The 14,500-nt window shown below is 29.1% G+C and overlaps 2 protein-coding genes across 2 annotated transcripts; one reads left to right on the plus strand and one right to left on the minus strand.

Annotated features, from left to right (window-relative positions):
- Positions 1–2,658: 2,658 nt before the first annotated feature.
- On the plus strand, positions 2,659–4,874 carry LOC107425284 (small ribosomal subunit protein eS6). The gene is made up of 6 exons (XM_048479733.2): positions 2,659–2,738; positions 2,844–2,908; positions 3,736–3,793; positions 3,889–3,997; positions 4,073–4,345; positions 4,454–4,874. The coding sequence occupies exons 1-6, from the start codon at positions 2,733–2,735 to the stop codon at positions 4,684–4,686; spliced, it is 744 nt and encodes a 247-aa protein (XP_048335690.1). The 5' UTR covers positions 2,659–2,732; the 3' UTR covers positions 4,687–4,874.
- Positions 4,875–5,686: 812 nt separating this feature from the next.
- Positions 5,687–7,676, minus strand: LOC107425304 (peroxidase 17). Its single transcript, XM_016035283.4, has 3 exons — positions 7,156–7,676; positions 6,801–6,992; positions 5,687–6,531 (listed from the first exon to the last, which is right to left on the minus strand). Exons 1-3 carry the CDS (start codon positions 7,348–7,350, stop codon positions 5,938–5,940), a joined length of 981 nt encoding a protein of 326 aa, XP_015890769.2. The 5' UTR covers positions 7,351–7,676; the 3' UTR covers positions 5,687–5,937.
- Between the last annotated feature and the right edge of the window lie 6,824 nt (positions 7,677–14,500).

Here is a 14,500-nt window from a genome sequence, read left to right on the forward strand (position 1 = left end):
AAATTTTGTTGTGGCAAACAATTTTAATATAGACTTGGGCTTTAAAGTTTTTGAATTTTTTTAAAAGGGCTATTGAAATTTGCGAAGCTTAAAGATTGTATCTCTAATGATATAGTTGCTGAAATTATTAGTTTATCAGTTGATCCTGCAGTTCAAATTGATGATAGATTGATTGGAATTATTAGAGTAAAAGTAATTTTAGTGTAAAGTTTTATTATGAAATAGCTAGAATTAGGGGTTCTCATAAAAAAAGACTAGCATTGGAAATTGATATGAGAAGTTAATGCCCTGTCAAAAATTAAACAAAGTTTGGTTATAAATGATACTTATAGTTGTTGTTAGATATTTTATATATGAATTGTCGATAGTCGTAAAACGTATTTACAGAGTTTATTTTTATCAATAATGAAATTAGTTTATTTACTGACTTTTGTAGTGAAATTTTTAAGCATACATTCTCTGTAATATTTCAGTTGACTCGTTAAATTAAAAAATTTATTCTCCCTAAAAACTCAATTGACTTACCAGTTTTATAAATTTATTATGTTACTATTATTAGTTAGTTTTTTTGTGGATGCAAAATCAGGTATAAGTCAGGTGACTAGCACATGACCTTTGTCTATAAACATAAAATGGTTTTTGGGTGTGCAATACATAATATATAAGATAAACTGATACATGAGACTTGACATCCATTTTGCTTGTTTGGAAAAACTAGAGGGAGAAATGTTTGAGAGACCTACGTTTATTAGGTACTACATTTGCAAAAGTAGACTTGTTTACTTGATAATGTGTGATAAAGTCTCTAAAAATATATATTCACCTCGACAATATCTAAGCATATTAACTTAAACATTTATTGTAGACATTAATAATGGAGAATATTTTCTTTAAACAAGGTTTGGTATAGGAATGATTGATGGTTTTAAAGAGTTATTTGGGAGGTTGGTTATAGGAAGATGTACCAGTAATGTGGGTAAAGTTTCGATGTGTTTCATACCTTTTTTTTGGCTTGTAATATGGGATTCAAGAAAGTTGAAACTGATATCGACTTAAATTGCTCATCCATTGGATGGTAAATATATGGGAATGTTTCAACCATGTAACAATAAAAAAATTTTACCCATTAACTAATCTAAGGTAAGTGAGGCTGATGATGATTAAGAAAGAAGTGCCTATAAATAGCTAAGCCACAACTATTTCAAGTGCGAGTTCGATTCTATGTCATTCTTTCTTAATCCTATTAGGAATGATAATCGGATAGGATCAAATATCTGAAAAACCTGATAACTTGGATGGGTATGAAAAATTAAACTAGTTTTGAGTTGGGTTTATAATTTTTGTGCCCATTTCATGTTCAGGTTTAACTAGTATATACTTGAATATTTTTAAGGCAAAATGTAATATATTTTGTATTTTTCTTAACAAGATCTATTAGATTGAGTTAGTGCCTGTTTGGTAGAGTTTTTTTTTTTTTTTAATCAAAAGTTCTTTTGTTAAAAAATAAAGATGTTTGACAAAAGTTAACAAGCACTTGTTGATTAAAAAAATAATTTTTTAAATTGTTTTAAAAAAGTCCAAATTTTATGATTTTTTAGGAAAAAAAATTTTTGTAACTTATATATAAATTTAATAAATATTTAATAGTGCTATTTTAGTTTATATGAAAACTCATTAAGTATTTAATACAGCTTTTTTATTTACAGCCAAACACTTATTAACTTTTTAATAATAATTTTTTTAAAAAAATCTATTATACAAAACTTTACAGACTAAAGTTTTATTTTTATCAGCTATATCAAATGGATCCTTAGAAAACTCAATAGGTTAGATTGGATAAAACCCAATCAATAATAAAACCAGATTGGATTTCAATAGGGCAAATTGTTATCGGGTTGGGACATATTTACCTAGATTCGGGTGAACCCGATCTAATTGTCATTACTAATCCTATGTATTCTCTCAGTAAAAAAAAAATCTAACTTTAGGCATGAAAGTACCCATTCGACAAGGTAATACATGGGCATTAAGCCTTCCTAATTCACTCTCTATCTTTCTGAAAAAGAAGGTACCAAACAGGGAAAAGATAGTTTTGGCCCAGATAGTAGCCTTGATATTTCTACATGCTCGTTTTGGATTAGATTATGGTTGCAGAAGATTTGTTGCCAAGAGATTAAAAAAATTCTTTCAAACATGTATTCAAAGAATGCAACAGATTTGTCGATTATTTGGCTAGTACTATTATGTCAACTGCTATACTATCCTCAAACTGCAGTCTCTTCGATCTACTTTAAAGGGTATTTCAAAATTTTGATTCCAAAATTAGATAAATAAAAAATAAATAAATAAAATAATTGGATTGGAGTTAACATAGAAAATAAATAAATAAAATAATTGGCATAGTTATTGTCATAAATAATTAAATGAAACTATTATAGAATTCTATTAAGAATTAAAAAAACAAAAAAAATATTATAAGTTTACAATTCTTTTTTAAATTCTTAGAAAATTAAAAATCTTATATTTCTCTTATTAAATTTTATATGTTTATTATAAAAAACAATTTGGGCCTTCAAAAATCCAGGCCTTAAGTCGGCACAGCTGGATATATAAGGCGCTCTTTCCCGGGCTCTAAAACCCTAACAGTCAAAACACCCCCCCCCCCCCCCCCCCCCCCCCAAAAAAAAGACCAGAGGAAGAGCAGAAGAGCTTCTCTGTATCGCTGCCAAAAGATGAAGGTGTGTAAAAATGGTTTACATAATCGCTCTTACATTATCGAACCTTTGGCTATTCTTCGTGAACTAACTGTAGGCCTTTTTTGTGTTTCTGCGTTTTGGTTTCAGTTCAATATTGCGTATCCAAGAACTGGGTGCCAAAAGAAGCTTGAGATCGACGATGATTCCAAACTGTACGTATAACTTCTTTCTTCTATGGAAAAAAAAAAAAAAAGAGTAGAAAATCTATATCTGTATTCGTTTTTTACTTTGCGCTCTTGCTCTTTGTTGATTTGGTGCAGTGAAATTTTGAATTTTTTTTTTATTTATTTTTTTATTTTTATTTTTTTTTGGGTGAGTACTGAGATAAGCTTTGATGAGTTTTTGTGAACTTAGTCATAAATTTAGGTATATGGGACTTGAAAGAATTTTGGTAATTGGCCATAATTTTGTTTCATTTTTATTTATTTGTGTTTAGAAGCTGTTTGATTGATATCGAGGAAGGTGGGACTTGAATTCTTCTTAGTTTGTAGGTGTTTTCCGGGATGGTGGTTTGTTTTTTGTGGTGTAATTGTGTATTGAACTTTCAATGTTTGGTTGGAAGCGTTTTTGTTATTTTGTTTATCTTCAAAGCGGAAAGGGGAGGAGACCGGGGGTTTAATTTGTGTATTTTTCATAATTTTGGGACCTCAGTTGAAAATTAAGATTATGATCAGCAATGCATATTTTGAAGTTTGTGCAATATGAGGAGCCATGGGTAGGTTGAAATAAAGCTAGAAGAAAATTCATTTCTACAAATTTTTTAGCCTGCTTGTTTATCTTTTTATTAATTCTGCTATTTGATGAGTGATCATTGCTTGTTTCACACTAGAGTGCGTTAGTGTAATTGTATTGATATTATTTCTCCACTGACTAATCTTGACATGGTTGGAAAACAATTTAATGCACTCTCAAATGTTTCATAAATTTTATTTTGTAAATTAGAATCTTTAAAGTTCTCACTTCATCATTTACAATGCAGCCGAGTATTTTGGGACAAGAGAATCTCACAAGAAATTAGTGGAGATGCATTGGGAGAGGTATAAAATTGGTATTATATATTTGAGACACTTTGTGATTTTAAGATTCAGTAGCCTTTTGATGAAATAATTATGATGTTTTGGGTTTGTGACAGGAATTCAAGGGTTATGTATTTAAAATCATGGGAGGCTGTGACAAGCAGGGTTTTCCAATGAAGCAAGGAGTGTTAACCCCAGGCCGCGTTCGTCTTTTGTTACAGAGAGGTTTATAGATGTCCTGCCAGTCTTAGTTTTGCATCTCATATACAAAGTTAATTGATGGAAATTTTGTTTGATTAGGAACTCCTTGCTTCCGTGGATATGGCAGGAGGAATGGTGAGAGGAGAAGGAAGTCTGTGCGCGGATGCATTGTTAGTCCAGATCTCTCTGTTCTAAACTTGGTTATTGTGAAGACAGGGGAGAATGATCTTCCTGGATTGACTGATATTGAGAAACCAAAAATGAGAGGTCCAAAAAGGGCTTCGAACATACGGAAGTTGTTTGCTCTTTCCAAGAATGACGATGTTCGGAAGTATGTTAACACATATCGCAGAACCTTCACAACCAAATCTGGTTAGTTGATGTGATCTTAAACTTTCTTGTTTAGGTCAACAAGATAATTTCTAAGTTTTAGCTTATTTCGAATTAGTGGGTAATATTTATATCTATTTCTTTTACCAGGAAAGAAGTGCAGTAAAGCTCCTAAAATCCAAAGGCTGGTTACTCCATTGACTTTGCAAAGGAAACGAGCAAGGATTGCAGAGAAGAAGAAGAGGGTTGCAAAGGCTAAGGCTGAGGCTGTTGAGTATCAAAAGCTCCTTGCACTGCGATTGAAGGAGCAGCGTGAACGCCGTAGTGAGAGCTTAGCAAAGAGGAGATCCAGACTTTCTGGTGCCACCAAGCCATCTGCTTGAGCCCATGTTATGCAATTTTGGTATCTGCTGAAGTCTCTAATGTGCAATTTTGGTGTTTTGATCTTATGAGTTTTACTGCGATATAGTTTGGGGTTGTTATAGATATAGATTAAAGCAGTTTTTTTTTCAATCTTTATGTTTTCTATGGTAGTCAACAATATAGATTTTGTTTGCTTTTTATGTTTTCACTTCATCCCTGTTGGTATAAGCGGTGAAGAAATTGAAAAATATCTGATAAATTTGAAAAAAATTTTATGTTCAAGTCAAATAAATTTTTTTGTAAAATCGATTGCTTAAAAATAGAAACAAAAATTTTCGCAAAGAATAAAAAGATTTTCAAACATTGTATTGGCTAAATAGTGTTTATTTTTTGAAAAGCTAAAAAAAAATATTAAAAAAATCTGAACAATTATTACGAGCATAGATTTCTTTCTTACTCACAGACATAATCATTGAGGATTTTACCAATAAAAACCATAATCATTGAGGAGTAATCATTAACCAACTAGTGATTACGGTTGCCAAAAATGATCTTCATATAAACTCTACGGTCGTAGCTGGGTAAATGATGAAACGGAATTATTATTTTATTTTGTTCTAATACAATTTCTTTTTATTGGTGAGTCGTTTCACTTCAGAGTAGGAAAATTATTAATTTTTGAAAGGTTAAAAATGAATAAAGGACGAAAGATCTTTTTTGGGTAATAAAAGCAGTAGTACAAGGTCTGTCATTATCGTATTGAAATTTGGGAGCAAAGGACTTCATTTTCGAGCTTGCTGTGGATTTCAATAGCAACTTTGTAGTATAGTGTCCTTCATTTTTGAGAAAAGGACATTTTCCTTTTTCACTTTCAATGTTGTAATTTACAATTTGGATCTTAATAAAACTGATAGCAACAAAATTATTAAATTTTAAAAGTTTTTTAAGCGATTATCTCTTTCTAGGACCACATTACTATGTCAAAGAAATAATAATAATAATAATAAGAATAAGAATAAGAATAAGAAGGACAAAATAAGTTAGAATTTTCTATATTGTGTTATCTTCACTCATCTTTTGCATATATTCCAACCATAAGCATCCATGTTATGACAAAAGAGACCATACGACCAATATATATATATATATATATATATATTTACTTAAATATCTTCTATACATCAAATCCCAGAAGGACCTTTTGGGCAGAACAATTTTCTGTCCCATCTCTATTCTTTATAACAATTTTGATCAAACAAAGTCCCATCTCTTTAAGATTCCCACACGGTGTTCCCATGGTGCTGGTTTGCCACTCTGCAATTCCTTCTTATCTCCCCTGGATTATCACTCTGCAAATCACCCATCTTTTCCATCCCCTTCGCAAAGTCGTCAAAGAATAGTTCTTGGTTTATACTGTACTGCATCACAAATTCCCTAGTCTGTGGAGTTGTGAAAAGTGTTTGATCAGAATTCAAAAACCCTCTTCCAGAAACCAAGTCTTTGAAATACTGGTTATCAAACTTCAGGGGTGTGGCATCCAAACCCTTTGTCACATTTTGGTCTACATCTGGTGGGCATAGCTTTTTTAGCTCTTCTCTGAACCTCGGATCGATAGCCGGGTCAGGCAGACCGGTGCCTGATTGGTTATAGAGCCTAAACATGATTGAAAAACACCGACCTTTGCCAATTGAATGTGACCCAGAAAGGGCAACCAGATCTTTGACAGAGAGATTGAATCTACTGAAGAGGTCTATCAGGTAAGTTGCATTGGACCTTGGACTCGGCATGACTGCATCCGAAGCTTTTTGGCTTGCTGTTAAGCTATCCAATCTTCCTAATTTCACCTCCCAATAAGGTCCTCCAGTCTGGTTTTGAAAAATTAGAGGGAAAAAAAAAAAAAAAAGTATATTAGCCAAGTTCTCAGTATTTGATCATCTTTAAGTTTTTTCATTAATTTATATTTGAAAAAAAGGACCAAATGGGAAAAGTTGACATATGAAGTATTTGATAGAAAAGCAAGCAAAACCCAGGTGGCTAAAATCCTCAAATATTGACCAGTCTAATGCAAGTTTAATATAGTTTTTCTTGGTCATAAAACTTAAAGAGATTAAGGGCCAGTGAAGAATTATATTACCAAGTAAACAGCATCTCTAGAGGCCATGATTATGATGTCAGCGCAAGAAACAACTCCAGGGCAAGCCTTCTCTAACGCTTCTTTGATTTCATCAACAACTTCATAAGATCTCAGTGAATTTATATTTGCAAGGGAAAGTTTTTCACCAAGCATGTTTGGTGTATCATCAAGCAACATAGAAGCATCACAGCCCTATAAAATTACAAATTAAACATGATTTTAAATGTTATGAATTTCTTTTTTTAAAAAAAAAAAAGAAAATATTTTAGTAAGAAAGTGAAAGTACAAAAGAAAGATATAGAATTTGTTCGTTTGGCTTTTATAAAGTTGTATATGTATATATATATATACTCACATTAACAAAGCAATCATGAAATTGGAACCTCATGACCGAGGCAGCACTCCTTTGCTCCCTGATCCAAGCCTTCTTCATGACATCTCGGACTATGAATTCGGCTTTCGGGCATGCCTTCGCGTAATAACCATACCGGAGATCAGCAGCGGAAGCCATGGTTATGTGCAAGAGAAAAAGAAGAAACGGATAAAACATTTTTTCTATTTTTTGTTTTTTGGGGGGGTTCTTTTTGAAGCTCTATGTAAGTAAGGAGGTATATGTGGAATGGGTAGATATTAGAACATTGTAAGGGTGACTTTTTATACTTACTTGGATGCATGTATGGAAAAACTATAGAGGATGTGAAATGGTACTTTTCCGCCTTTTTCTCTTTTTTGACTACTGTGTGAGCGTAGGATGGAGTAAAAATTTGGATTCTTTTTCTTCTGGTTGGGCCTGCATGGGTGTCAACAAATTACAGGGTTTTGTTATGAAAAAAGGAGGCAACAAGAAGGCCAAATTGGCCATGAGTTTGAGAGAGATGGATAACTGAAAGGACTTCAATCCACAGGCTTTTGTGGGTGTTGAGGAGGTGATGGTCCACTGCGTCAAACATTGCGACACCCAAGATGCTTTTGCCAATTTGGTGATGATCTTTTTTATCAAAAAAATAATAATAATATTAAATAATCCCTTCAATCTGGTTTTTTGATCATAAGAGAAAAAAAATCCTTTATTTGCTGCTATCAACAATAAAAGGCATGAGACCCACCCCTCTGGCAGATGATGTCAAATTTTACTGCATTAACTATTCAGTCTCCAAAAGGAAAACACAAAGACAAATATCTAAAACAAAAAATAGTTGTTTAGCACTTTGAAGCAAAATATATATTAATTGCACATCATTATCTTCATATCCCTTTGAATGGATAAAACTTGCACACAACAATGGTAGCACATGATCTGTACCATTTTAAATTGTTATATATTATACATGTAAACTCAACACTTTATAACTATTTACAATGTCATTTTGAATTGTTATATATTATATTTGCAAACTCAACATTTTATAACTATTTACAATGTCATATGATGTTAAAATAAAGTATATAGATTTTATGTAATATTTGTTAGATGTATGTATGATTATAAAAAGTCTATTGCACCACATCATTCACATACTGATTGTATGTAAGTTTTTTGTTGGTCGAATAAATAAGTCAGTTGTGAGAGTTTAGTAAATATTATTAAATGCTATTTGTTGAAAAATGTAGCATTTACCAAAAGATATAGTCAAAAAGATTTAATTCTCTGAATTTATTTTGGCATCTTGTAACATCTCTCTTCTTAAAAAAGTTTTAGATGCACCGGTAATATCTATAAAATATAAATATTAACTCACTTTCAATAGCAAATTGCACAATTATATTTTTGAAAAATAGAAGGTTAAATTGTTTTAGTAAAAAATTTTGTACACCAACCAAGGCTATGTTAATTTATTTGTTTGTATTGTAAAGGTTGCTTGTTTTACGAAAATTTAGTATTAATGCAACTTGTTGTAAAGGATAAGATATTCTATATTTGGTTATAAGATATTCTATATTTGCTTACTTTCTAAGCTTAGTAGTAATTCTATTATTACCCCAAAAAAAAAAAAAAAAAAACGTAGTAATTCTATTTTTTTGTTTTTCTGAAAACTTAGGCTTATTGGGCTAATTAATTTTAAAATAGTTTTTTTTATTTTTAAAAACAAAAAACTTCCAAAATAAAAATATACCTGTTTCTCCATTCATTTTCAAAAACAAATTTAGAAAACAAATTAAAAAATATATAAAAAAAATTATTTTCAATTGTTTTCAAGATAAAGAAATCATCTGTTTTCACTTCAGACTCGATAGAGGTCTCAAATCTCATTTCTTCGACAGATCTCGGCTCTTTGAGTCCAGGTTTCCTTCTCTTCTCTTCTCTTCTCTTCTCTCCATTGCCACCCCTCTTTCTCTCTCTCTCATCCATTTCTTTGGTTTTGTCGTATTGTGGGGGGTCCCCCAGTGAGAGGGTGAAGATAAAACGAGAACAGATGGAGTTCACGTGAACCAGACTTTGACAGTAGATCATTGCCCCGGTGTGGAATGCCACTTGTCCAGATGGGATGCGTCAGTTCACCTAGATTTTTTAAATAAAATTAAAGGATATATATATATATATATATATGTATATAGTCCCTGCCAGCAACATCAACATCGCCCAGCAAATGCTTCATTCGAAGTACGTGTAATTAGACACATGTAATTATACATCTATTATCAAGTTTATGTTGGATGATAATGTCTAGTAATATAATATAATATGATGTTTTTATTTATACAGCTTTGTTGAAATACATATTCAATATATATCTTTGTAAGATAGTATGTTCTCTAATATTAGACATGCATATTATGTTATATAGATAGTATGCACTATGAAAGAATTATTAATTTATATAAAGATGTATATATATATATATTGTTTGTGTGAAAGAATATTATTTTTGAATGTTATTGTTTTATATTATATATAAAATTCTTTGTATGAAAAAAAAATAATAATTTACATGTAAAAAAAATGAAAATTGTTTAAAAAAATTTTGAAAATTATTTGATCAAACATAGTTTCTGTTTTTTAATTTTAAAAATTATTTTTAAATATCAATGACCAAATTTTTTTATTTTTATTAAATAAATAAAAATAATTTTATATTTTCTATTTTAAAAATAAAAAATAGAAAACATGATGAAATAAAACTTTAATAATTCTATTAAATTATTACTTTTTTCTTGATCGATATAAAGTTACAAGATGCTCTATTTATTAATAACATGGTGTAAATTCATCCAAAAAAATAAAATAAAATTTGGTGTTACTGTTGCAGTTTGGTGCAACAGTACAGTGTCTTTTGGGTTTTCCTAGAGTTTCTTTAGCCACTATTAGGGTCAATCTCTATCCATTATAAATGGCCTTTGCATGTGCATATTGGTGCCACAAATCGTGGAACTTTGTCTTCCTGCCAAGATTCTGTATCTGATGTGAAAGATTGAAGAGTTTTTCAGATATCAGAGAAGAAGCAGCCTCCTTCAAATTTGCTTTCTTATCAAACTCCGAGTTTTTGGGGCCAATAATAATGTCATTGGGAATTGTCCCATTGACTGTCATTTTGATGTTAATTTGCATCTAACCAAAGAGTGATAATCACCATTGTTCATTTTAATTTCACCTTTATTTTCTTAAAAGAAAAAAAAGTTTAAACTTTTATTTTCTTATAATTATTTCTTTTTGTTTATAGCCCATATAATATATATATATATATATGTATAAAATCTGGTTCTATCAAGTCAATTTAAAAAGTTTATTATTGAGATTTTCTTTTTTTATTTTTTTTATTTTTTATTATTTTTCATTTTTCATACAATAGTCACTAATTATATACAATGTATATCTAACAACTTACAGCAACTTTAATTGTTTTATCCATTAAAATTTATGTCCTATGAAAAATGAAAATTGCTGATTCTTATATGGTAAAATATCTATTAATAAATAATTTTTTTAAAAAAAATATTCTTCAATGAATACTATTTAAAATAAAATTAGTTAATGATATGTAAAATTCCAAATGGTTTATTTTTTATTTTATTATTTTTATCTCATATTTTCTGGGATTTTATTTTATTTTTTTGGTTTTTCATCATTTTGAAAGGCAGCCATCACTGCTGTCTGATGTTCAATCATCGTTCTTTTTGTTTCTCTTTCTTTAACTATAATTCTTTTTATGCATACATCAGACTATTCCATTGAAGAAAGTCCATGTTTCAAATTTTTCTTTTTCTTTTTCAACCTTCCCATTCTCATTCTTCGACTTATTTTTATTTTGATAATGAAGGAAAAAAAAAAAAAAAAAAAAAAGGGGTACTCAGACTAAAGACACCTTGGATCTGTCTACTTGGACTCATACCTAAGACTCCAAGCAGTATCCCATGCTCGGCTCAAAGCTTTCTACATATGATGGTGTTCTAATTCTACTTCTAATTCTCTTTGAAGCAACAGGATATGGTAGTATTATTTAAGGTTGCTTTTGTCTAGTCTCAATCCACTCAATTCGATGGTGCCATGGCAGGTTTAGTAATTGAACGATGGGGATGCCATGTCGAGGCTAAGAGATTTATGGTTTAAGTTCCATAAACACCATTGATGTCTGTAGGATTTGAAACTATGGAGATTGGGGGTTGGAAGAAGAATAAAATTGAGAAGCTGTGTTGATGTTAATTTTCTTTTAATAAAAATTGATAAAAATGAATATATTACTGAGATTGTTTAACAAATTCTTTAGAAGTAGGTAATCTTGATAGTGTTTTGTTTTTGTTTTGTTTTTGTTTTTTTTTTAACTTGGCTGTCACAGTAACTTGACATAGCTTATAAAATGGAGATTTTTTTTTTTTTTGTATTTATCTAAGGAAAAAAATTTAATAATAAACAAAGCCATTAAAGATATTTTTAATTTTTTTAATAATAAACAAAGCCATTAGAGATTTTTTATAGCCCAAAAAAAATATATTTATTCAATATTCTTCAAAATACTTTGTTAAATTTAATGTTTGAATATTATAAGCTATACCCAATATTTTTCATATGTAGGAGTGATTCGAGTGAACACAAATCAATCAAACCTAATTAATTCGATTCGATTTTTTTACCTATAATCAATTTGCTTTGTTTTGGATTAAAGTAATTCTAAGCAAATCAAATCCAACTGAATCTATATATTATATATAATATTATATTAAAAATATTAAACCTAAATAATTAAAATATAATAATATTTTTAAAAATTATTAAAAAAATTAAAAAATAAAATATTAAATCCCATCAAAACCAAACCGATTCAATTTTTCGTTATAGTTTGGTTGAATTTAGTTTGCCCCAAAAAACGAAAAAAAAAAAAAAAATCCCACATCTAAACATATACAAAATACAAAAGGTGAATATAATTGAGGTGGTCCACTTGCCCACTATTCATTGGCCTAATTGGAGGAGCAGGGAACCATAAAATGATAGATGTACCCTTCTTATCCGGTAGTTGCTGACACAGAGTGAGACACAGAAGGGCCAGAAAGCAGCTTTTGAAATCTGATAGTGAAAACTCATCCTATCCCTTCATCGTACGGCTCTCAATTGCTGTCTACTTATTGTTTCTAATGCTAAGCGACATTTTGATTATTTATTTATTATTATTATTTTTTATCAAGCTTTATGCCTACAATGGACATTTTCTTTTGCGAATGCCTACGGTAGACTTAAAAAGGGCCAAAAAAGAAAAAAGAGAAAAAAACATTTATATATATATATATATATATTGCGTACAATTGATTTTAATAGGAAAGAACACTACAAAATTTGCAATTTGAAGCTATTTAATTAATAAACGGTAATTTCATTTAGCCTATATCGGTTTTATCATAATTATATTCAAAGTCATATTTTTGAAAAACTATTATTAATCTTTTTTTATTTATTTTTTATATCTTTCAATCCAAATTAGACTTATTTAATAGTCAAAAAAATATTAAAAATCAATATTTTATGATCAAATAATATTATGAAAATATAATTATAATCTTTAACAATTAAAATAAGCTAATTAATAAAAACTAAGCAGATGGATCTAATTAAGAAATTTTCTAAAATATGGGTTTAATATAATTAGAACAAAATTGAAAAGTGTTAAATTTAAGTTCTTCGAATAAAAATTATTAATATTTAAAATTTTAAAATTTTTATTATATTATAAATACAAAAATGTATTTATGTTATATCTTCCATAATCTATTTATTTTGCCTTGAAACTATTTAGAAAAGTTGGTTCATTGTCTTGGTTATAAATATCTGTATAATAATAAGGATTACAATTGTATAAAAAAAAATAATAATAATGAAGATTAGAATACTGGGAAGAAATGATGTTTAACAAACATATAAAAAAATTGTCTAAATAATTGGTAGAAAATTGTATTGATAAAGAAATTAATGTGTATATCTTTTTAGTAATGAAATTCAAGTGATTTAGTTTTTATTAAAAATGAAAAAAATTTAAAGTTAAAATAAGTGGGATCTTTGCATAGATGGGACACACATGAAGGGTGAGTGGTCCCTCCAAATTCAAAATCTGACACAGGAAAATTGGAGTCCTACCTTGACAAAACTCAAAGGTCAGTGATTTTGACTTATCCACCTTAAAAATGAAATAAAACCTAAAAGAAAAGCACTTAATAGTGGAGAACACATTCGAAGTTTGTGGATATCTATCTTGCCCCATATCTGTGCGTTTGGTATTACTTTGGATAATCGTGCACATTCTTTCATTCTTATGATAATTGGATAATGCTCAGCTCCCAATATCAATTTTCATTTCACCCAAAGTGGAAGATGACCAATTATTATTTTTATTATTATTATTATTATTTTTTTTACTCTTCAATACAATAATAGTATATATATATGTATATATAGATAGATATTCCAAATGTTTTTTTTTACTACAATTTGGGGTATGGAGCTTTTGACCCAATTTAAGGTAGAAACTTTTAACCTAGAAATGTGTATTTTTTAGTGGTTTTATTATTGGATTAAACCTAATAATAGATTCAGATGGTGATGCTTTTTTTCACATTAAAATAATAGTGATCCAATAAACAAAACTATATTAGAATATGTTTATATTATTTCTCACTAATTCAATTAATTTGAGATTTTACACATTTCCCACCCCTTAATTAATTTGCTTAAGGAGAAATAATACACATAACCCAAATTTAACATATCGATTTGATTTCAGTCAATAAAACCATATTTAAGTCTAAAACCAAAGCAGCAGCCAAAATGAGATATTCAAATTCCAAATCCATCTTTCTTAATAAAATAACCCATTATGCAAAAGATAATATCATGAGCACCAAATTGTTTAGTCACTAATATGACAAAATTATGTATTATTATTTTATTGGTTTATACTGAATTTTACATATTTCATTAAAGTTCACTTATTCGTTATTTAGTTTATATTAATTTTGCAATCAATAAAACAATAACAAATAATTTGTCACATTAGGTGATAAAACACTTGGTTACTATAGCATACTATATATATATATATATTTTAATTATTATGATTATCTTACAAATGGAAGAATGTAAATATTACAACTAGGTTGTTTTTGCAGGAACACTATAACACTACTATTAGGCAAAAATATTTGCTTTGAATCAATCCCCTTTAATATAAACTTTTCTTACATAAGCATGATCTAAGTTCTAGCACACCATAACATAG

This window comes from Ziziphus jujuba, chromosome 7 (assembly GCF_031755915.1).
Source record: "Ziziphus jujuba cultivar Dongzao chromosome 7, ASM3175591v1".
In the NCBI taxonomy this organism is placed as follows: Eukaryota; Viridiplantae; Streptophyta; class Magnoliopsida; order Rosales; family Rhamnaceae; genus Ziziphus; species Ziziphus jujuba.

Coding starts and splice junctions, on each gene's coding strand:
- LOC107425284 (XM_048479733.2), top strand. Junction 2,909..3,735: donor ATCGACGATGATTCCAAACT/GTACGTATAACT, acceptor TTTACAATGCAG/CCGAGTATTTTGGGACAAGA. Junction 3,998..4,072: donor TCGTCTTTTGTTACAGAGAG/GTTTATAGATGT, acceptor TTGTTTGATTAG/GAACTCCTTGCTTCCGTGGA.
- LOC107425304 (XM_016035283.4), bottom strand. CDS start 7,350: ATGTTTTATCCGTTTCTTCTTTTTCTCTTGCACATAACCATGGCTTCC. Junction 6,993..7,155: donor TTCATGATTGCTTTGTTAAT/GTGAGTATATAT, acceptor GTAATTTTATAG/GGCTGTGATGCTTCTATGTT. Junction 6,532..6,800: donor CTAGAGATGCTGTTTACTTG/GTAATATAATTC, acceptor TTTCAAAACCAG/ACTGGAGGACCTTATTGGGA.